The sequence below is a fragment of the Zophobas morio genome, unplaced genomic scaffold (genome assembly GCF_036711695.1).
Source record: "Zophobas morio isolate AGI-343-1 ecotype UQ-CSIRO unplaced genomic scaffold, CSIRO_AGI_Zmor_V1 ptg000030l, whole genome shotgun sequence".
NCBI classification, from domain to species: Eukaryota; Metazoa; Arthropoda; class Insecta; order Coleoptera; family Tenebrionidae; genus Zophobas; species Zophobas morio.
In genome coordinates this window covers 13,806,471-13,830,233 of record NW_026972135.1, presented here as the reverse complement: position 1 = coordinate 13,830,233, position 23,763 = coordinate 13,806,471, and the positions used below count along the sequence as shown (strand labels likewise).

Genomic DNA, 23,763 nt, shown 5'->3' with positions numbered 1-23,763 from the left:
ATGCCTTCGAACAGAAGATGCTGTGTTTCAAATTGTAAATCTCGTGATTTGCAAGATTTTTCATTTCATTATATTCCTGTTGATACAAATTTGGCGTTGCAATGGAAAGAAGAGCACTTGCACCCTTTTCTGGTAAATATACAGATTGGTTCATTTCCTATATCTAACTTTTCGCTTCTAGACGTTGAAAATCTGTCGGAATATTCGACGATTTGCAGTTCACATTTTAAGCCTGAAGATTTTATAGTGTCTTCAAAGAAACGCACTCTTCGAGCGGGCTCTATTCCTTCTAGATTTGTAATAAATCTTATTTTACCGTTGCAATATATGTATGTTATTATATTATATTTTTAGCTGAACAGCAATACAGAATTCACGGAAAGTACTGAGTTCCCAGAGTCTTGCATATTTAACAATGTTTTTGACTGTGCCACTCAAACCTTACGTACATCGGCGCAAATAGAAAGTTTAGAATATACAAACCGCTGCCTAAAACAGAAATTAAAACAACTGCAGCTGCGTTATAATAAGCTCAAAGAAACAGTAGAAAGAGAAAAACAGGAAAAATCATTGTGTAAAGAATGGGAACAATTAAAACAAATAAAAAATGACGCCAAAAATTTGAATCCCAAAGCAATTTTAATTTTGGATCAAATTCAAAATTACAACAAGAAGAAACCAAAATGGTCTGAAACGACAATTCGTTATTGCATTGCCTGGAGATTTTGTTCGCCAAGGGGTTACGAATTTCCACGAAATGACTTCCTGAAACTCCCATGTAAGACAACATTACGAAAATATTTTGGTTCTGAAAATAAACATTTAATAAAGGAACGATTGACAAGCGAAATTAAAAATTTGAACATTTCGGAACGCGTATGTTCTTTAATTGTGGACGATATGGCCGTGAAAGAAAGTATCAGATATTCAAAGGCAGAAGATCGAATTTTTGGACTGGAAACGCTTCCTAAAGTCAGTACTATTACTAAAAAACCAGTTATAGCAAATCAATTACTCTGTTTTATAATTCATGGCATTTCAACAAAGTATGTAATCCCGGCGAGCTACTATTTCCATAAAAAATTAAGCAGCAAGGAGTTGCACAAACTGGCACTTGAAGTGTTGCAATTACTTGCAGAATGCAATTTATGGTTGTACGAATTGTTGGAGACAATCACAAAAATAATGTAGCGCTCTTTAAACATTTTGGAAATGGCTGCCTTCAAACTTGCATTCCAAATCCTTTCAGTGTTGGTTTAAAACTTTTTTTCAGTTTTGATTACTGCCACCTAATTAGAAATGCCAGAAACATATTTTTAGACCACGATATGGCTTCTGAAGACGGAATTATTTCAGCTAACTATTTAAGAGAGTTGGCCGAAATTCAAGGAAACTTAGTTGTAAAACCTGTTCGTTACTTAACAAGAAAACATCTGTCCCCAAGTAACTTGGAAAAAATGAAAGTACATCTAGCTGTTCAAATATTCTCAACTTCAGTAACTGCATCCTTGAGATATCTAGCCACGCATGGTTATAATGGAGTTTCTTATTTTAAAGAGTGTTTGGCTACAGTGCGATATTTGGAAACAATGTTCAAATTTTTCAAACTTCATGACGTAAGTAACAAAAGTCAGCATGTCCGACAACATGACCATGATGTTGCACCATACACTAATACATCTGATGATCGTTTATTATGGCTAGACCAAGAATTTCCATTATATACTTATTAAAGGCATCCAAGAAAGGTCGCAAGCGATGGGAATGCGGGGTTTGACAAAAGAAACTGCCGAAGTATTTTTGTTTACAAGCAAGAGCACACATCTCTGCATCAAGTACTTAATAAGTGAACTAAACTTTTTTATGTTTTGACAAGAGGATTTAGTTCCGATGCGATAGAGTCCTTGTTTGCTAATGTTCGGTTGAGAGGTGGGTCCAACGATGTTACAGATTGTAAAGCAGTCGAGCATGCACTTCGCCAAATTTTGAAAAGCGGTATAATTAAAAACGTTAATTCAAGTAATATTGCTTCTGACTGCAGTTACATTAGTTTTGTAACTCCTCACCCAGACCAAAATTCATTGGATTCTACCATCGTTATTACACTGGATGACTCTACATTAATGAAACTGGAAAAATTAAGAATTTTTGATAGTGCTGAAAATAACGAAGTTGTCAGCGTAGAAACTGCAGCTATAGCTTTTTTGTGTGGGTATTTAATTAAAAAAGCCAATGAATCTGTGGACTGCGATTTATGTTTTTCAACATTGAGAGACTTTAATCCCCACATAAAAAGTCCTCTATTGGAACTAATATATCATCAAGATCGTGGAAGATTAATCTATCCAAACAAACAATTTGTCGCGTTAATACACTTTATAGTAGAAATTATTGTTGAAGTTCTACCAAGTTTGCCAACACAAAATGTATCTTTTATTTTAAATAATGTTATATTTTCTTATCTCTACGGTAATCCAATGTTTTCGTGCAAACCTCATTCAAAAATTGTGTGTACTATAATTTTAGAAAAGCTTATTTCGCCCATTGTAAGCAATTTTTGCAGTAAGCAGGCTCAAACCCTTATAAAATATTCAAATGTCCAGGCTAAAAACCGAAAATTGTTAAAATTAAATTAGCTAAACAGATGTTATTTTACTGTTTTCTATCCAACCAATTTATTTTATTCCATTTTGACAATTTAAACTGACTTTATTAACTCCATAGTAACCTTCATAAGGAGTTCATGATTCACTAGTGAAATCAAAGCGTTTGAATTCACTAGTTGAATCAAAGCGTTCAGTGAATTAAAAAATTTCAATTAAGAACAGATTTTTATTTCTTCTCCAAAAATATTAACATTGAATTAGTCTTTGTCATTGTAGTGTGAAATATAAAAGTTACAATTATTCAAATTATTAAAATTTATATCAAATTTCCGATGAATAGGCAAAATAATGTCTTGATGATTAGTTTCTTGTTGTGACACGGAATTTGACCCAGAAGAGCCTGCTACGGGATTCAAGGCAGATCTATTATCAATTATTGTTGATGATCGCTCAATGATTTTTCTCGAAATTTCGATTTTATTATTCAGAGAATCCTCTATGTATCCTTCCACAACACTATTCGAACGCCAGCCACCGTGTCTCTTTACAACTGTTAAATCTGCCCCAGAGTCTGCTAGTAGAGTTGCACTCGAACGCCTAAAACTATGACCGGTGTATTCTTGTGGATTTTGGAAGCCTAGAAATTGGGCAATTTTTTTGGGAATTGTTGAAAAAGTGTTCACTCCAACTGGTTGTACCGTGCATTTTTTGTTCTTGTAATTAATGAACAACCGTTTGTGTGAAATCTTTTCAGGCCGTAATATTCTGTACTTCCGAAAAACGTCAATACATTGATGTCAATAGCAGGAACAGAGTTACTTCCATTGATGGTAAATGTTCTGGGTTTATGAGTCTTCGTGTCTGGAATTTGGACTACAAGTCCGCTACCCCTGTCTTCAACATCATCAACTGACATGGCCACCAATTCACCCATTCTACATCCTCCAAAAACTCCCACGACAAAAATTACTTTTTGCAGTAAATATTCATCATCAGAAGCATTATCTAAAAACCTTTCCATTTCTTCGAGCGTGAACACTTTGGATTTCTTTGGTCTGTGCCCTACAGACTGTTGTTTTAGGAAAGCTGACACTTGATGAAATCTATAATAATGAATATTTTAAACCTTATATTAACCATTGCGATGTCACAAACCTGCTTATATTAATATTTTCCTTCACAGATAACATCTTCTTCAGTTGGGAATAATACGACCATAGTGATGAAGATTTAGCATTTTTTGACCGTTCCGAAATATAAGCCAAAATTATTCTTTCATCTACTCCTTTTGCATGCTTTCGTTTCCTCCATTCACAAAAATTCGTATACTCTTTTTCATATGAATGCTTGGATTTTGCTGGCACCACCTTATTGATAGCTTCCAAAGCTTCGTCTAGGACTGCTGAGGGTACAAACACTTCGTTTTCGTCTTTATCTTCCAAAATTCCAGACATTTTTGTCTAGGAAAACACAAATGCCGCAAGTGTCACAAATTTAGAAAAATGTAAACAACTGGTTGTTAAGCTGGTTGTCACGAAAATTAGTTTCGCAGTTTACACGATTTCTCGATTCGAATTTTTATTTATTGAAATTTTATTAATAAAATTCGTCAAAATGGAATAAAAACATATATACACCGCGTGAATCAAACATATTTATTCACTCGAAGAAATGATGTTTAAATCTTAAAATTCAAACAATAATTTCTTAAATTTAAACTTCCGCTTTACGTCACGAATAAGAAGGTCAAGACCAACGACGCGAATGTAGAACGCTGAAACATGGAATTGCAAGCACCAGAACTGCGAAACGCTGACGACCACAAGAGCACTATCGTCAGCGTTACGAAGACAGCGGTAATGGAACAAAAGAAAATACAAGAAACTGGGACCCAATATAATTTCATATGTCTTATTAGTTATTACCTTTAGTTTAGAACCACTCACACGCTGTAAATAATTAGATTTGTATAAATAAGTTAGGTTGTTTTGAATAAAATCAGTATTAAGCTTTATTGGCTTTTTACTCACTCCCACAATTCTACCCCAGAATTGTTCAAATGATCTCAATCGCACTGCGTGCTCGTGATATCAACATCTTCTCGTGAATAAACGTATGTTTGATTCACTTGGTGTATAATATTTATTAGTTTTAATGCAGAGCCGGTATAGTCACAGGTATGTCAGATATTTTTAGATCATTTTTTACTGTAAATAGCCCATAAGCACAGCATAGATAACAATCAGTAGAGACAGCTCGTGTCGGCGCCTTTGTTCTTTCTGACCCGAATTTTAAGCCGTCATGGGTGGTCGTTGCCTAAACTATTCCTAGAGGTCGCCACCCAATTTAAGAAGTATCACTTCATTTACAATTTCAAAAATTGATTCGTACGCAATTTATTGCAAACTGTCTAGTTTGCTCAAATCGTATAATCGTGAATCGCAATAAGAAAAAAGAAAAGTCCATATTTAATTTATAAACACGCTGATTTGTTACAGTTTTTATTTTATTCATAACCACCGTTGTTGTTCGTTTGCGACGACTTTTTAAACAAAAAATGTGTTATGTTTACTATCTTTTCCAAGAATTCCAAACATGAAGGAGAGAATAAGGCGCACAACAGGGATCCGGTATGAAAATTCATCGGACAAAAATTTTACCTTTTATTGTGAAAATGACATTTTTATACTATTTGTACAATTCTACCGGAAAAGCAGTCTTAAACAAGCAAAACTGGCAAAAATATTGTAACAAAATTGCCAAATTTCAAATATTTTAGACGTCAGTTGGGCGCCCTCATTCGGTCATAATGCGAACGACCACCCACGAAAACGGGTCACGAAAAACGGCGAGCCGTCTCTACTGATTGATATCTATGCTGTGCCATAAGTTTGAAACTATTAAAATTAGGCAACCAACTATGTACCGTATGGCAGCGCCCCCAACTGTCAAAATAACAGCTACGCGCACGGCCGGATAGAGTGAAACTCTATCTTCATATCAAGGAGGCCGTGGGTATATTAAAATTAGTAGGACAAAAATTCAAAATATACAGAACTTTAATATCTTGCGTTGTTTGAGATATTTCACATTTATAGGTATATATTTCACTTTTATAAAATAAGTTTCGAAAATATATACAGCACAGATGAAAACTCTTGATATAGTAACGATGTATATTTTGTCTTCAACGGCGCCTCATACTCTACAGATTGTTGTTTTAGGAAAACCGAGACTTGATGAAATCTATAACAATGAATAGTTTAAACCTCATAAATAATCATTACGATGTTACAAACCTGTTTATATCAATATTTTCCTTACAGATAACATTTTCTTCAGCTGGGTATAATACGACTAGAGTGACGAAGATTTAGCATTTTTTGACCATTCCGAAATATAAATTATCTTTCTTTATATTCCCGGAAATATTAAATGTGCATATCACAAAAAAGATTTTTTTTACTAGAAATTTAAAAACGCTGATATAGCAAAAGTTACATTGTTAGAATCAGTAGAATTTGGTTATCCTATATTTGAATACTTTTCGTTTTAAAAAATCAAAAAATTCAATTTTAAACTTATGAAAATCAATTATTATCCAAAAACCTACCGATTTCAGAAGAAAATCGGTAGGTTTTTGGATAATAATTGATTGTTGATTTACGGTCCTTTACAGAACATGCGTGTTCCCACGTCGAAGGCGGTCAATATACATCGGACCAGAATTCCTCCTCGGACAAGTCTACGATGGAAATGAACACCACATTAGGGAGGCTATTGTACTGTACAAACCTTTATATGTAACAGTAGATAAGTCTGAAACAAACTGAGTAAGGCAATAAGTATTCTATTCATAAAGGCAGGGTATATAATATCACATATTTGGTTTAATGTCACCTCAAGACTGATGACAGGAATATTCGTAGTCAATTTGTATTCATTTTTGTACCCTGAGAACAAAAAAAAAAAAGAAAAAACTAGTGTGTAACACGAATTGACTTCAATATTATATTCCAACTGTGTCAAAAAGCACTGTGGTAAGCGCCAGTATATTTTAATTATATCGAGCGGCCAATCAATTAATAGTGCGATTATTTGATCTCCTTTTGAGAAAAATACATAGGTTGCACGTTACGACTTGAAATTTTAAACAAACACACATGTGTTTCGTAGATCTGGAAAATATCTGTCATGGGTCACTTTAAGAAATTTTGTATGCATGTTAGCGTAGGACCAGATTATTTCTTTCTCAGAATTTCGGTTGCACACGGCGCCACAAAAAAATGTTAGGGATTTCTGGAAATCGTAAAAGCTACAAAATCCACTTAATAAGTATTGCGTCGTGTTAAAGATTAGGGGTGTGTCCAATCGTCCAGATGCATAGTGGTTTTAGTGCAGTGTTTAAAATATTCCTTTTCAACGACTGTTAAAGTAATTTCAATCGTCAAATTTAGTCAAATAACCTTAATTACAAGTCAAAGCGTAATAACAATATGAATAATTGATCTTGTGATGCTTTCTCTTGTTTTTAAAATTAAATGAAGGTTCAATTTTAAATCTTCAAGTTTCAGTACACTGCATATTATTAATAAGCACATCCAGTTAGAATTAAATAAATTTTGTTAACTTGAAATCACCTGTAACAATTGTCTAGCCATTTATTAGTGAGTTTGCAACAATTCGCCACTTTGGCATGGTCCACTGTAATGCACATATGCGCAATAATAGAGCGTAGCCAAAGTCGACAGGTTCCCAGCGTCAGCGTCCACTTGATCCCAATAAGGGTGCAGATGGCCCTGCATTCCGCGAAATGTGAAAAAGTATCAGATTACAGTGCAGGTTCAGTCAATTAGCTAAACATGAAATAATTGAAATATTTAGGAAACAATTAAATAAACACAAAAACAAAAATCTGTTGAAAGGAATAATTTGTTTCTGATTTGTTTAGAAGATCTAAATTCAATAATTTAGTTCAACCCTTTGCGTGAGGCGACAATCAAGGGGCAGAATTTAGTTAGCTATTTGTTTTATTTTTTTTTATTATTTTATTCCATTAATTTTAATGTCATGTAGGTATGAGATTTAGAATGTTTCAAACTTAATAACAGCATTATTTTGAATGAAAAATAGAATATCTTTTTCTGCTGTTCAAGAATAGAGTCAACCCTTTTTGATAGAGACAGGTATAAAATTGTAGGCGAGAGGTGTAAACGATTGTCGCCCAGCAATAACATAGCTTAACAATTTAGTTGGGTGTGAGGAAATAGGAAAAATCATCGATTTTCTTTGCGTAGTTCGATTTTACACAAGGGGCGACCTCTTTGAGAGGGTAGTTTAACAACTATTCCAGTTTCCTTCACACATAACAATCGATTAAAATTCAATAATCTTTCTTTCAGGAACAATAAACAAAATTTGTTGTAGACATTTCAGTGTCAATGCTTTGGAAAATTTGTCAAAAAAAAAAAAAAACACATCTACAACAACTTTTGGAAAATAAGTTTGTATAGATTTATTCGGTGATTATAACTTTTGATCACGCCATTTATCCAACGGATATTGTTGGATAACAAATTTGTAAACTTCAGGACATTAATTGTCATTAACAATTATAATTAATAATTAGATTGTTACATAAAATTGGTTCGGTCAATTTAAGAGAGGGGAGTAGGAGAGCAGAGCTTAAGCCTGTTAATGAGCCAATCACGGCACAGAATTCGTAAAAATTTGCCCACTGGTACTGCGACGGCTCCAGGTTTTGGCGTCACTATTTAAGTAAAAGTAGGGTGAAAGAAGGGGACTTTTTTAACTTTGCCTTCTGGGGGTTAAAAGCCGTTTTATATAGTTCGTGCAGAAGAAAGACTTTTTAACTTTTTTTAACTTTGCCTTCTGGGGGTTAAAAGCCGTTTTATATAGTTCGTGCAGAAGAAAGACTTTTTTGACTTTTTTAACTTTGCCTTCTGGGGGTTAAAAGCCGTTTTATATAGTTCGTGCAGAAGAAAGACTTTTTAACTTTTTTTTTAACTTTGCCTTCTGGGGGCTAAAAGCAGTTTGCGTAGTTTGTGAAAAAGAAAAATTGTGTGTTAACTTCAGTTAGTTAAAATTTGGTGCTAGTGAAGTTACCCAGAGAGTTCTTTCGTTGCAGTACCACAGTATTCACAGGTAACTCAAAAATTGTCAATCCGGAACACTTAGACGTGTTTAGTCATTTTTTTTTCAAAAACAACCAAAAATCAACTTACTCCAGTAGGTCACAAATAATGTTGATAAAATGTTTTTTGTTGAATTAAGCCTTGAGTGGAAAAGAATTGCCATTATCCAAATTTAAATATGTCATTTCTTTCTGTTGTCCACTTTCAAAATTTAGGAACATAAAAAAAAATTATCTGAAATTTATTTGGTGGTTAAATTACTTGCTGAGGTTTTATAACATGAACGAAAAATCTAAAATGAGCAGTTAAGAAATTGATAGAAAAAGAAAGGGGTTTCACCACAAATAGGATATAAAAAAGAAGGGGGACGAATTAAATGACTTTCAAAACTTGGACGCATAATGAGTAAATTTCATATGCGTACTACAGTATTGCATAAATTAATTTGACTATTTTTTTTTTTGTTTTAACGTGGACCGTCTTTGCTAATTGTTGAATGCCTGAAATTACGAGCTCGTTTGCCACCGCGGGATACACAAAACAAAACACACACACACACACAAAAAAAAAAAAAACAGAAACAAAAAAAAGGAAGTTGTTTCTCAAAAAAAAAAAAACACAGAAACAAAAAAAAGGAAGTTGTTTCTCAAAAAATCAACAGAGCGCTAGAAACGTCCTATAACTATAGAAGCCCCGTTTCCCGCTCAAAACATCATTTTTTTTATGTAAGCGAGTCATTCGTTAATAAACTGGCCAATTCGTCGATGGTGCCGTTGTTCCAACCCCATCGCAATTCGCCGAGGCGCGTCCACATAAATCGCCGGTTCTTTTGGTACGCCTCGTTCCGAGAAATGTTTTTTTTTAATGATCACCTGGCGAGATAGCATGTGAGCGTAAGGCATTGCGTAAACGTAACTGTTGCTCAGCGTAACTAATACTCGATTTTGCTCGCGTTGCTAGGGCGAAACTAAACTTGTGGCATGAATTAACCCTTTCATAAGCGCTAAGCGAAAGCGAAATATTGTCGACAGCGTAACTCCGGATGATAGGGCGTAAACTTGTGGCAGCGTCACGATTTGATGTAATTAGAGAAATTTATTATTTTGTTGGTCGTTTGCATTTCTCTTGGAGCGGAGCGGCTAAATGTACCTGTTGTTAGGGCTGAAAATTTGGTTTCTTACCGCTCATCTACTTGAAAAAAAAAACAAATAAATAAGACAATAAACTTAAAGAAATAATAAGAATATATTAAAAAAAAAAAACCCTCTTAACTAGATGAAGAAACTTGTAAATAGTAAATAATAATAGTTAGTAATACTTTGTTTTAAAAATATTCAAACACTAACTCTCTGAAAATTGTTGAAGAAAAATTCTCTTAGTAACACAAATGACCTCTCTTTGTTGACCAAATCATATTTAGGGGGTACAATATTGATAGATTGCCTCTGTTATTTCATTATCTTTAATTTTCGAAACTGTGACTGGAAATATGTTGATTTCTGTGATTTTATTAATAAAATTGTAACTTGAATATAATTCTGCGTTGTCTTTAAAACATGTTCTCCCATGCGCTATGACACTACTTTATAAAACAAATCTGGAAATTTTGTGGTAAATTTTGTGAAAAGAAAAAAACTTAAACATCAGTGCAATTAATAAGACACAACGTAGGGTAAGTGAAATTTTATTTTATTTATTTAATTTGCGACAAATGACGATCACAGGTCTAATCACGATAACGTTACAATATTCAATTTTTCTGGCGTCTCCGTAAAAGAGGGGACTTGGATAATTTTGTTTTTCTTCATTTTTTGAAGAATAATTTGTCATCTCACCACAGCACCAATGTATAAGATTTAAGAATATAGAACACGACCTCTATTTAAATGTTGCCAAAGTGTTTTAGATGCACTTCCCTGTGTTCGTTGATTTTCTCATTTAGGCGTTTTTGAAAATTTTGATGTTGGATTTTTTCTTAATGTATTTATTCTAGAAAGAGTTACTGTTAAAAGATGTAGTCTAGAAGAAATGATTTATATTTATACCTATATTATTGTTGTTTGTTGTACTATTTTGAAGATGATACTTAATAAATGTTTACGAATTCTAATATGTATAATAGCAATTTTGGAACCGAACCATAATGCATAAAAGGTTTAAAGTTCTTATCGACGCAATCGACTCTAAGTGACATGACTAGTTGCTATGTCGAGAGCTTTCTCTTTCACGTCTGATTATTTATTTAATACTTACTAATTTTTTAAGCTCACTGTCGAAAACATGGATACTAAGTGTGCACGCAAAATTAAATTACATGGATTTTTACAAATACGGTTCTTTTGTCTTCATTACATCCTTAACGTATATAAAACAGCGTCTTTTGCCTGTAAACGATTAATATTAGTAAAAATAGTTCTTTAATAAAAATACGTTGGAAAAGAAGAATTGGGCAGTAAATACTATATTATTAAGAATAGTATAACTTTAAATATCACAAATATAAATGTCCACTTACCACGTCCAATTTAAAAGAATGGTCGCTGTTTTGTGGATTCCTTGAAGAATCGTGTCACTGGTGTAATAATGGCCCACATCAATACGAATTGCATTTATTATCACAGTTTAGTTGGTATATCTTAATGTAACAAATACATGGTTTTATTACAAAACACTCTGTATGGTCACAGGGCGTGACAGTACATTTTACGCTACACATTAACTATTTGCCATAAAATATCGGGTATCTAAATGAAAACTTGGTCAAGACTGTCATGTTAGCAGCTGTCATTCGTTGTCACACCAACTTTTGTGAATTAATAATTTTTTAATTGACTCCGACAGCGAAAGGACAACTGTCTCCAACACAATGACAAACACTATACGACATACGGAAAAAACAATAAAGTGGGAAGCAGCCCACTAACCAGGGTTCAATCAGACACCCAATAATTTTAATGTATATAATACATAAATAAATAAACTTAGCCGTGTTAACATGGATGGACTCCAATTATACTAAAATATATAACATTTATGACAGATATCACAGACTATTTCCAGAGAGTTAAAAATTAAAAAATTCTTCAAACCAAACGGTATATATATCAACTTAAAGAAAACGGTGAAAATTTCAATCTTTGACAAATTTCGTACGTTTATATTTAAAATATTAATTTGTTATTATTATTTAACGGTCTAAAAATAATAATTAGATCCTACATAACTATGTCGCAAAACACTGAAATATCAAGTCATTCCTCTATAAATTTTTGAATTGGATTTGAACGTTAATGATTTCTATATCTATATATATTTTCTGCATATTCACACCTTCTAAATTAACGACAAATTTAATCTTGATCTATATGTTCATTTTACTTGATTGGTTAAGGTTCTTTTATTACGATGCACTATAATAACCGTGATACATCTTAAAAACAATAAATTCAATGGCTTAAAATTTAATATTTTTAAATTGCCTTAGCAAGTAAACTAATTTTCTAAGCTGTGTTTTATGATTTCCAAAATGTCCTCTCAAAGGAATAGCGTCATTTTAAATCTATGATAATGGCAAATTTTTCGCATATAATAACATCGTTACCTTTAATAGATTTTGATTTATTTATAAGTAATTTGGTCCTAATACATTTTAATTAAAAATATCACAGAAACTGAAATATTTCGGAGCTGTCTGTTTCGATCATCGGACATAAAAAGAAGAAAATTTTGTAACTAGTGTGCTATAGCCAAAAAGTTTTATTGCTTATTTGCGTGTGCATGGAAGTGAAACTAGTAAGGAGAAAGGAATTCATCGTTAGGTTGCGTCGTATTTAAATGAAAACGATTACTAAGTATAAAATAGTAGTAACTGGCTGGATGGACATGTCAAATGAAATAGAATCACGCATATGCATATACCTACCTAACAAAAGTACTATACGATATCCGCCAAAAATTTTATCAGAACTCCTTTATCGATAATTGATTCGACAATTTTAGATTTCGTGTTTTTTTAACAAAAAATTTCTCATGTTACTGTCTAAGTTTCGGTTTTTCCAAGCGTAGTCCATCCGCAGTTTGCCACTGTGATCCAGAATATTCACTTTCGCACCATTCGATACTAATAATTTCAATGTACTTAAAGTTCCGTGTTCACAACCATAATGTATCGGCAGCCGTCCATTTCCATCCGGAATATTCACTTTCGAACCTTTTTCTAGCAAAAATAAAATTATATTATATCCCTCGTCGTAATTTCTGCACTCATGGTGCATCGGTAGCTGACCACCTCTGCCCGGAATATCAAATTTCGCTCCGTTCGTTACCAGTAATTCTACCAGGTTTAATGTTCCGTGTTCACAAGCATAATGTATCGGCAGATGTCAATCTCCATCCGGAACATCCACTTTCGCACCTTTTTTACACAAAAATAAAATTATATTACATCCCCACCGATCATTTCTGAACGCATAGTGCATCGGTAGCTGACCACTTCTGTCCGGAATATCAAATTTCTCTCCGTTCGTTACCAGTAATTCTACCAGGTTTAATGTACCGTGTTTACAAGCATAATGTATCGGCAGTTGTCCATCTCCATTCGGAACATTCACTCTCGCCCCTTTTTTACACAAAAATAAAATTATATCACGTCCCCACCCATCATTTCTGCACGCATAGTGCATCGGTAGCTGACCACCTCTGTCCGGAACATCAAATTTCGCACCGTTCGTTACCAGTAATTCTACCATGTTTAAATTTCCGTATTTACAAGCATAATGTATCGGCAGTTGTCCATCTCCATCCGGAACATCCACTTTCGCACCTTTTTTACACAAAAATAAAATTATATCACGTCCCCACCCATCATTTCTGCACGCATGGTGCATCGGTAGCTGACCACCTCTGTCCGGAACATCAAATTTCGCTCCGTTCGTTACCAGTAATTGTACCAGGTTTAATCTTCCGTGTTTACAAGCATAATGTATCGGCAGTTGTCCATCTCCATCCGGAACATCCAGTTTTGCACCTTTTTTTAGCAAAAATAAAATTATATCACGTCCAAACCAGTAATTTCTGGACGCATAGTGCATCGGTAGCTGACCACCTCTGTCCGGAACATCAAATTTCGCTCCGTTCGTTACCAGTATTTCTACCAGGTTTAATGTACCGTGTTTACAAGCATAATGTATCGGCAGTTGTCCATCTCCATTCGGAACATTCACTTTCGCACCTTTTTTACACAAAAATAAAATTATATCACTTCCCCAACCATCATTTCTGCACGCATAGTGCATCGGTAGCTGACCACCTCTGTCCGGAATATCAAATTTCGCTCCGATCGTTACCAATAATTGTACCAGGTATAATCTTCCGTGTTTACAAGCATAATGTATCGGCAGTTGTCCATCTCCATCCGGAACATCCAGTTTTGCACCTTTTTTTAGCAAAAATAAAATTATATCACATCCCAACCAGTAATTTCTGGACGCATAGTGCATCGGTAGCTGACCACCTCTGTCCGGAATATCAAATTTCGCTACGTTCGTTACCAGTAATTTTACCAGGTTTAATGTTCCGTGTTCACAAGCACAATGTATCGGCAGTTGTCCATCTCCATCCGGAACATCCACTCTCGCACCATTTTTACACAAAAATAAAATTATATCACATCCCCACAGATCATTTCTGTACGCATAGTGCATCGGTAGCTGACCACCTCTGTCCGGAACATCAAATTTCGCTCCGTTCGTTACCAATAATTTTACCAGGTTAAATGTACCGTGTTTACAAACATAATGTATCGGCAGTTGTCCATCTCCATTCGGAACATTCACTTTCGCACCTCTTTTACACAAAAATAAAATTATATCACATCCCCACCGATCATTTCTGTACGCATAGTGCATCGGTAGCTGACCACCTCTGTCCGGAACATCAAATTTCGCTCCGTTCGTTACCAGTAATTTTACCAGGTTAAATGTACCGTGTTTACAAACATAATGTATCGGCAGTTGTCCATCTCCATTCGGAACATTCACTTTCGCACCTTTTTTACACAAAAATAAAATTATATCACATCCCCACCGATCATTTCTGTACGCATAGTGCATCGGTAGCTGACCACCTCTGTCCGGAACATCAAATTTCGCTCCGTTCGTTACCAGTAATTCTACCAGGTTTAATCTTCCGTGTTTACAAGCATAATGTATCGGCAGTTGTCTATCTCCATTTGAAACATCCAGTTTCGCACCTTTTTTTAGCAAAAATAAAATTATATCACGTCCCCACCCATCATTTCTGCACGCATAGTGCATCGGTAGCTGACCACCTCTGTCCGGAACATCAAATTTCGCTCCGTTCGTTACCAGTAATTCTACCAGGTTTAATGTACCGTGTTTACAAGCATAATGTATCGGCAGTTGTCCATCTCCATCCGGAACATCCACTTTCGCGCCTTTTTTACACAAAAATAAAATTATATCACATCCCCACCGATCATTTCTGTACGCATAGTGCATCGGTAGCTGACCACCTCTGTCCGGAACATCAAATTTCGCTCCGTTCGTTACCAGTAATTCTACCAGGTGTAATGTACCGTGTTTACAAACATAATGTATCGGCAGTTGTCCATCTCCATTCGGAACATTCACTCTCGCACCATTTTTACGCAAAAATAAAATTATATCACATCCCCACCCATCATTTCCGCACGCATAGTGCATCGGTAGCTGACCACCTCTGTCCGGAACATCAAATTTCGCACCGTTCGTTACCAGTAATTCTACCATGTTTAAATTTCCGTATTTACAAGCATAATGTATCGGCAGTTGTCCATCTCCATCCGGAACATTCACTTTCGCACCTTTTTTACACAAAAATAAAATTATATCACGTCCCCACCCATCATTTCTGCACGCATAGTGCATCGGTAGCTGACCACCTCTGTCCGGAACATCAAATTTCGCTCCGTTCGTTACCAGTAATTTTACCAGGTTTAATCTTCCGTGTTTACAAGCATAATGTATCGGCAGTTGTCCATCTCCATCCAGAACATCCAGTTTCGCACCTTTTTTTAGCAAAAATAAAATTATATCATATCCCTCGTCGTAATTTCTGCACGCATAGTGCATTGGTAGCTGACCACCTCTGTCCGGAACATCAAATTTCGTTCCATTCGTTACCAGTAATTCTACCAGGTTTAATCTTCCGTGTTTACAAGCATAATGTACCGGCAGTTGTCCATCTCCATCCGGAACATTCACTTTCGCTCCTTTCTTACACAAAAATAAAATTATATCACGTCCCAAGCAGTAATTTCTGGACGCATAGTGCATCGGTAGCTGACCACCTCTGTCCGGAACATCAAATTTCGCACCGTTCGTAACCAGTAATTCTACCAGGTTTAATCTTCCGTGTTTACAAGCATAATGTATCGGTAGTTGTCCATCTCCATCCAGAACATCCACTTTCGCACCTTTTTTACACAAAAATAAAATTATATCACGTGCCCACCACACATTTCTGCACGCATAGTGAATCGGTAGCTGACCACCTCTGTCCGGAACATCAAATTTCGCACCGTTCGTTACCAGTAATTCTACCAGGTTTAATCTTCCGTGTTTACAAGCATAATGTATCGGCAGTTGTCCATCTCCATCCGGAACATCCAGTTTCGCACCTTTTTCTAGCAAAAATAAAATTATATCACGTCCCCACCCATCATTTCTGCACGCATAGTGCATCGGTAGCTGACCACCTCTGTCCGGAACATCAAATTTCGCACCGTTCGTAACCAGTAATTCTACCAGGTTTAAAATTCCGTGTTTACAAGCACAATGCATCGGCAGTTGTCCATCTCCATCCGGATCATCCACTTTCGCACCTTTTTTACACAAAAATAAAACTATATCACCTCCCCACACAACATTTCTGCACGCATAGTGCATCGGTAGCTGACCACCTCTGTCCGGAACATCAAATTTCGCACCGTTCGTTACCAGTAATTCTACCATGTTTAAATTTCCGTATTTACAAGCAAAATGTATCGGCAGTTGTCCATCTCCATCCGGAACATCCACTTTCGCACCTTTTTTACACAAAAATAAAATTATATCACGTGCCCACCACACATTTCTGCACGCATAGTGAATCGGTAGCTGACCACCTCTGTCCGGAACATCAAATTTCGCACCGTTCGTTACCAGTAATTCTACCAGGTTTAATCTTCCGTGTTTACAAGCATAATGTATCGGCAGTTGTCCATCTCGATCCGGAACATCCACTTTCGCACCTTTTTTACACAAAAATAAAATTATATTACATCCCCACCCATCATTTCTGTACGCATAGTGCATCGGTAGCTGACCACCTCTGTCCGGAACATCAAATTTCGCACCGTTCGTTACCAGTAATTCTACCAGGTTTAATCTTCCGTGTTTACAAGCATAATGTATCGGCAGTTGTCCATCTCCATCCGCAACATCCACTTTCGCACCTTTTTTACACAAAAATAAAATTATATCACCTCCCCACACAACATTTCTGCACGCATAGTGCATCGGTAGCTGACCACCTCTGTCCGGAACATCAAATTTCGCACCGTTCGTTACCAGTAATTCTACCATGTTTAAATTTCCGTATTTACAAGCAAAATGTATCGGCAGTTGTCCATCTCCATCCGGAACATCCACTTTCGCACCTTTTTTACACAAAAATAAAATAATATCACGTGCCCACCACACATTTCTGCACGCATAGTGCATCGGTAGCTGACCACCTCTGTCCGGAACATCAAATTTCGCTCCGTTTGTTACCAGTAATTCTACCAGGTTTAATCTTCCGTGATTACAAGCATAATGTATCGGCAGTTGTCCATCTCCATTTGAAACATCCAGTTTTGCACCTTTTTTCAGCAAAAATAAAAATATATCACGTCCCCACCCATCATTTCTGCACGCATAGTGCATCGGTAGCTGACCACCTCTGTCCGGAACATCAAATTTCGCACCGTTCGTTACCAGTAATTCTACCAGGTTTAATGTTCCGTGTTTATAAGCATAATGTATCGGCAGTTGTCCATCTTTATCCGGAATGTCAACTTTCGCACCATTGGTTAACAGTATTTCTGTTACACCTAAATCTCCATCCTCACAAGCGTAATGAAGCGGCAACCGACCGTCTTTATCCAAAACGTCAATTTGTGCTATGTGTTTTAAACAATCTGAATACCCTTTTTGACGTGCAAGATCTATAGGACGTTTTCCGTTCGTATCCCGATCATTCATGTTTGCTTTTCTGAGAATTAATGAACGTAACGTCTTAGTTAGATTTTTTTCACATGCATAATGCGCCAACAACTGACCTTTCGAATTTGACACATCTGTTCTAAACCCTGGGAAATGTAACGCAAAACTCAATATTTCGTCAATTTCCGAATTTAAAACTAAAAGTTCTTCTACACAGTCCCATTCCGAACTGAATCGTTTTTCAGAAAGTACTTTTTTTAATATTTGCGCTGACCTGTTAAATAGAGCTAAGGCCAAAATGCTTCTTGAACTAATATTATTGTATGTGGTTTTTAAAGGAATGGAATTCTCAATACACTCATATATTATTGGACAATCAAACCTAATTGCATAATATAAAACTGTCACTAAATATTCTTCAGCGAACTGATTCCCGTCATATAATGGAATCAAAAATGGTAACAAAATCATCAATTTTTTAAAACACACATGACCCGATGCGCTGATTTTATAAAATTCTGGTGCTATATCACGATAATTTAGGGTTCTAACGACTCTTTTGTTATTGCTGATTAACCATTCCGCGTTAAAACTTTTGTCATTCAAAATAATATTGTTTTTAACAAATGGATAACTTTTATTCCAGGCGCAAGCCACTTCCAAAATGTCACGACCAATGATATCCTTTTTAAGTAAATCTGCATCAGTAAATTCCTTTAGACTTGTAAGATTCTTATATATAACACCTACTAAACATTTCGAATTTTTCGCTAATTTTAAATCTAAAAAAAACCGAATGTTGTTATATCTACTGTCAGAAATAAAATTTTTGTCACGTGCTTTGGATGGTTCGTTTTCAAATAGATATAACGCTGCAAAATATTCACCGTACGAATTGTGAATGAACTCAACATCATATTTAGATATAACGCGACTTATAAATCCTACATTATCTCCTTTGGTTTTAATTTTTTCTACAAAACTGTCAGTCGTCTTGTCGTAACGGAATAATTTATTTATAATTTTATGAAATAAAGAGTCATAAATGTAATAACTTGAAGCTAAACGTTTATAGTGGTTCATTCTAGCTTTTTTTTTCTTTTCAAATTTTCGGTTATTTTGTTCACAATCGAATGCAACTACATGTTTACCCTTATATAAAACCATAAACTTTTCCTCAACAAAATGTTCATATAGATCAAGAACAGTGAAAATACCGTCCAACAAAAGCAGGTATTTATCTCTGTCTTTTAAAAATAATTCTGTAAGCATAGAAATTTGTAAAGGAATGCCTAATATTTCATAATTTGGAAAATACATTATGTTTTTTCTTATTTTATTAAAAGTTTCACTTAACTCCTCACCGGTAATCCTTAAACGATTTTCTATATATTCTTTTTGTTCTTCTTCACTAAATTGTTTTATATTTCGCGTAAACGTACCTAATTTATTTTCCAAAATATCCCTTAAATTGATTCGAGAAGTCAACCATTGCTTCACTCCTTTTTTAGAAAATGCAATTACTAAAGTTATGATGTAAATTTGAGTGGCATCAGATGCTTCATCAAGTCCATCCCATATTAATTGTACTTGATATTGTTCCAGCATTGTTTTGAACACTTTCTGGTGGAAAGGGTTAAAGCAGTCCTTAAAAATTTCTTCTAAAATATATTTTAAGAAATTCTCCACGTTTGATTCGTGTTTCCTGAAGTGTAAGGCGTGGTTTCTGACGTAGATTAAAATGATCCACTTTGTAGACGAACTGCTATTTTTTAAACTCTTCGTTAATGTGCTTTTTCCCATTCCAGCATTGGCGCAAATAATGTTGATATTTTGTCGAGAATAACTAAAGTACTGACGCTCGTGTATAGTGTACTCCATAAAGTCACTTTGTAGACGAAACCTCTCAAGTTCGTCGATATATTTTCGTTCTGGGCCATAATTTTCACTTTCCATCCATTCCAAACGATGATTGTCTAAATATCTGAAGTGATGAAACTGAATTTCTAATTTTTTTTTATGCAATGCAGAAAATTCCTCGTGTGAAATTTCGTTTTCATAAATATATATCTTCTGTTCATGAATTGTGTTCTGAATTAATTCAACGTCATTCACTTTGTTGACTACTAAATTTGGCAAAAATTGTTGAAAATAGTTGACATCTGTTACGCAATCGACTAAAACAATTGTATTTTCACTAATCTTTTCCAAAAATTTTATGTCTATTAAAATTTTCGTCAATTTTCTTTCAACATGACTGGGTGGCAGAGCATCTTGGCATTTTCCAATCAGCAATGGAGCTTCCATCATTTCAACTAAATCATCCGTAGTGATGAAGTCGCCGCTATCTTCGCAGATTTTTAGCAAATATTTCAATTCAGCGTCTTTTTGCCCTTGCAGTGAATATGTAAAATTCGCTAGGATGTCTTCATACAACTGTACGTGGTTTTCTAAATCAGATAACTTTTCAAACAAGCATGGTTTTTGTTGACCATCTGCACTGTCGGGACGGGGGTCAGTACTACTTTTTTTAACACACCCATTAAACTTTTCTCGATCATCTAGTATAATTAGATTTTGAACCTGACATAATTTTATTGTTTCATAAACTTGTGGACACCCTTCAACGACTAACGGACTGTTTCCCAGCAACCACATGAGCTTCGATACTTTTGTTGCGTCCTTATCATAGAGACTTTCCTTTGTTTCTATTCCCTTTTCGATAAGTTGATACATGTTATTAACGTTAATTGTTTCTTTCATATCATCTACATAGTCGACAGCATTTGACCAAACTGAGTCGATTTTCTCGAAATTGTTTTTGTTTATTACAGTCAAGTCAAATTTCGAAACAGCTTCTTTAAAAAAATTTCTTTTGGTGTCCACTGGTCCACCAGCACCAAAAGATAACGGTTTGATAAAAGGTGAAAATACGCAAAGACTTATCATGTATTTCATCCATATTTTATTGAGTTTGGTTTTGTTTCCTTCCTGCATGCTCCACTCGGTTATAAAATGTAAGTACTCTCGGAAAGCGGTTTCAGTGCTTTTGAAATATTCCTTGAATATCTCAAGTATACCCGTTTTCAATTCTTTGACATCTGACTGATCAGTGTAGAGACACATATTTTTTAAAAAATGTTCATATTCCTTGAAATTGTTTTCATTTGCTTCAAATGTGTAACTCTGTCCTCCCAATTGTGAGGTACTTAGTAAACTATATTGTTCACATGGTGTCAATTTGCCAAATTTAAACTCATCAATGTGCTCTACATTTAGCTTAGAATTGGTAAACAAAACCATCTTGATACGCTTGTCAGATAACTTCGGCTCTTTTTTGAAGTCTTTGTAATAATTCTCGACGCTAAAGTTTCCACTCGATGCATTTAACTGCTCAATTTTTATTTCTCCTGATCTGCTAACGTGTTTCAACTGAATAGCGTACGTTTCCACTCGATCCTTGAATGTAATTTCAACTACAACGTCATCGAAAGAACCATATAGATTATCGTTCGACGACAAATAAAAATTTTCCACGTCATCGTCAATTATTAATTTTAAAATTAAATTCGCTATGTAGAGATGTTCGTAGTCTTTTCCTACGTCTGTAGTACCACTTCTCTTCTTAAATTTCTGAAAAGAATGTGTAGTAAAGTAAGAGGTTCATTTTAAAAAAGCATATAATTTAATAGATAATGGTTGCAGATGTAGGTGACTGTAAAAATTTCAAATAAAATTGGCAGAACAGCAAGTATAATAATTTTCAGATTCTTTGTTTTCAGTTTTCTTGTCAGAATCACTTGTCAGTTCGCAGTGTAATCTTGGCAGTTTTGAATTTGTGTATTTTTAGGAATTTTTGTAATAAAAGGGAACGTGAGGCACACATTCCTATTCCTGACTTGTCGTTTCTTTTTAATAATGACCTCAAATTAATCATTGTCTCATGACTGTATCGACAACCACTCTGAAATATGCATTATTATTATGCAGTAACAAAAACAGGGTGTTCTGTTTGAAAAAACGAAAATATCGATATTTGAAAATCATAACAAAAAATTTGTTTTTATAAATACTTTGTACATTAATAGGACTCTTTTTTCTTAAAAGAATATTGTAGCACAGCTTAAAAAAATAAGCCTATTGCAATTTTTTTTCTGAACTCTGCTAAACAATTTTAAGAACATAGGAATATTATAACAACGATTTATAAAATAAACTGTATATTTGTAACACCATTTCAAGACATCAAAGATGCTAAAATAAGTAACTGCTTTTGAAACAGATCTAATGGAAATATTTCTTTTATTCTTCGAGAGTGTAATAAGTCTTTCATAGTGGCTAGTCTATCCGAGTATTGTGGACGATTCTTGTTACTTTATATTGAGTATAGGTATACCAAAAATTTCTTGTCTCTTTCACGAAAAACACACAAAATTATTTGCAAATTCTAATATTGGACGCATGTTAGTTTTACAAATTTTTGCTGTAAAGTTAATTCATAAACAACAAGTTTAATAAGAAGACTATAATATTTTATGAAATTTAAATAGCAATTGCTTTGCAAAATTTTCGTTAGTGCGTTTCGATCTACACGATATTACTAAAATACATATAAAATTTCACAACCAACGGTCTAGTAGTTCGGAGATTATGGAGAAAACACTAAATATTTATTTCTTACTTACCTCTGAAGAATCTTGCAACGGGTTGATTTCAATGGAAGTATTTTCATGTTCGATCTGTAACACAACGAGAGCTAAAGTTAGAAATACTCAAATAAGAAGTACACAACAAATCATTTTTTTTTTTATGTAAATAGAACAAAATGCTATTGCGAATTTTATTTTTTTCTGATTTTACATTAAAATAAAGAATACTAAACTCTAGTAGCTAAAAAGTAACATAATATGCGTATGCATCAAGCGAGTTTTCCATAACAAAATTTTGTGATGAGGTCAGCAGAATTCTAAATTTCTAAAATTTTCAGAAAAATATTTCGACCCGTTTTTGATTTGTTCAAAAAAATTAATTACCGTCTTAATTTATTAATTTTTTTCAGTCACCACGAATAAGCTATTTAAAAAATATTATTACATTGATAAACCACAAGTTGTATACATTAATAAAACTTCCACATTTTAGACAGGTTTTATCCACCAAAATTTTGGATGATGACATTAAGTTTTCGAAAAGATAAATTTTAATTATTGGTACAATTTTATTAAACGGAAAATCTCCAAAACTACTCAACCGATTGTTGTCAAATTTTATGTAATTTCAGAATATCGTATAGATGCTGAAACGGTACCCAAAATTTCTCTAATCATCTCCACCAACAATCTGATGACGCCCCCTTATCATTTTGCGTAGTAAAGTTCATCTAAATTTTTTAAATCATATACTTCTGTACCCGTGGATTATGAATTCGCCTTAATTTTTAACACAATTATTCTAGTTTTTTGTGCTTCATTTAACCAATACCTCATTTTATGCATTAAATTCCTTATAATTTATCTAGGAAACTGTATTTATTTCATTGTACCTCAGAAGCAAAGGGCAAAGGAATTTCTATCGAAATCGCCTTAGACCAAACATCAGAATTGTTTATACAGGTGTCTCAAAAAAATTCATGAATGAAGCAATTTATTTCATTGATCAAATTAAAAACTTACGCACGTTAAGTAAAAATTAAATAAATAATCATTATAACTTACAGTATCGTGTAGAAGAACAGTTACTATTGTGCCTTGATAAATA

The 23,763-nt window shown here is 34.4% G+C and overlaps 2 protein-coding genes across 3 annotated transcripts in view; both read right to left on the bottom strand.

The window, feature by feature from the left end:
* Nucleotides 1–2,889: 2,889 nt before the first annotated feature.
* On the bottom strand, nt 2,890–4,084 carry LOC135139081 (uncharacterized). Of its 2 annotated transcripts, XM_064069170.1 has the most exons (3): nt 3,762–4,084; nt 3,397–3,709; nt 2,890–3,209 (listed from the first exon to the last, which is right to left on the bottom strand). In XM_064069170.1, exons 1-3 carry the CDS (start codon nt 4,058–4,060, stop codon nt 3,204–3,206), a joined length of 618 nt encoding a protein of 205 aa, XP_063925240.1. In that variant the 5' UTR covers nt 4,061–4,084; the 3' UTR covers nt 2,890–3,203. The 2 variants fall into 2 exon arrangements, with proteins under 2 accessions (XP_063925240.1, XP_063925239.1); XM_064069169.1 differs by having other exon boundaries at nt 2,890–3,709.
* Nucleotides 4,085–9,495: 5,411 nt separating this feature from the next.
* LOC135138627 (uncharacterized) overlaps nt 9,496–23,763 on the bottom strand; it is a 57,073-nt gene continuing 42,805 nt past the window's right edge. Inside the window, exons 3-8 of the mRNA XM_064068605.1 lie at nt 22,692–22,745; nt 19,449–21,639; nt 13,176–18,788; nt 12,798–13,094; nt 11,114–11,145; nt 9,496–9,717 (exon numbers count right to left, since the gene is read on the bottom strand). Coding sequence (XP_063924675.1) covers nt 9,496–9,717; nt 11,114–11,145; nt 12,798–13,094; nt 13,176–18,788; nt 19,449–21,639; nt 22,692–22,745 — 8,409 coding nt within the window. The remainder of the gene's footprint in view (nt 9,718–11,113; nt 11,146–12,797; nt 13,095–13,175; nt 18,789–19,448; nt 21,640–22,691; nt 22,746–23,763) is intronic.

What these genes read in the sequence shown, in the direction of transcription:
- LOC135139081 (XM_064069169.1), bottom strand. Translation starts at nt 4,060, where the DNA reads ATGTCTGGAATTTTGGAAGATAAAGACGAAAACGAAGTGTTTGTACCC. An exon ending in GAAAATATTAATATAAGCAG is followed by an intron (nt 3,710 to 3,761) that starts GTTTGTGACATC and finishes TCATTATTATAG; the next exon opens with ATTTCATCAAGTGTCAGCTT.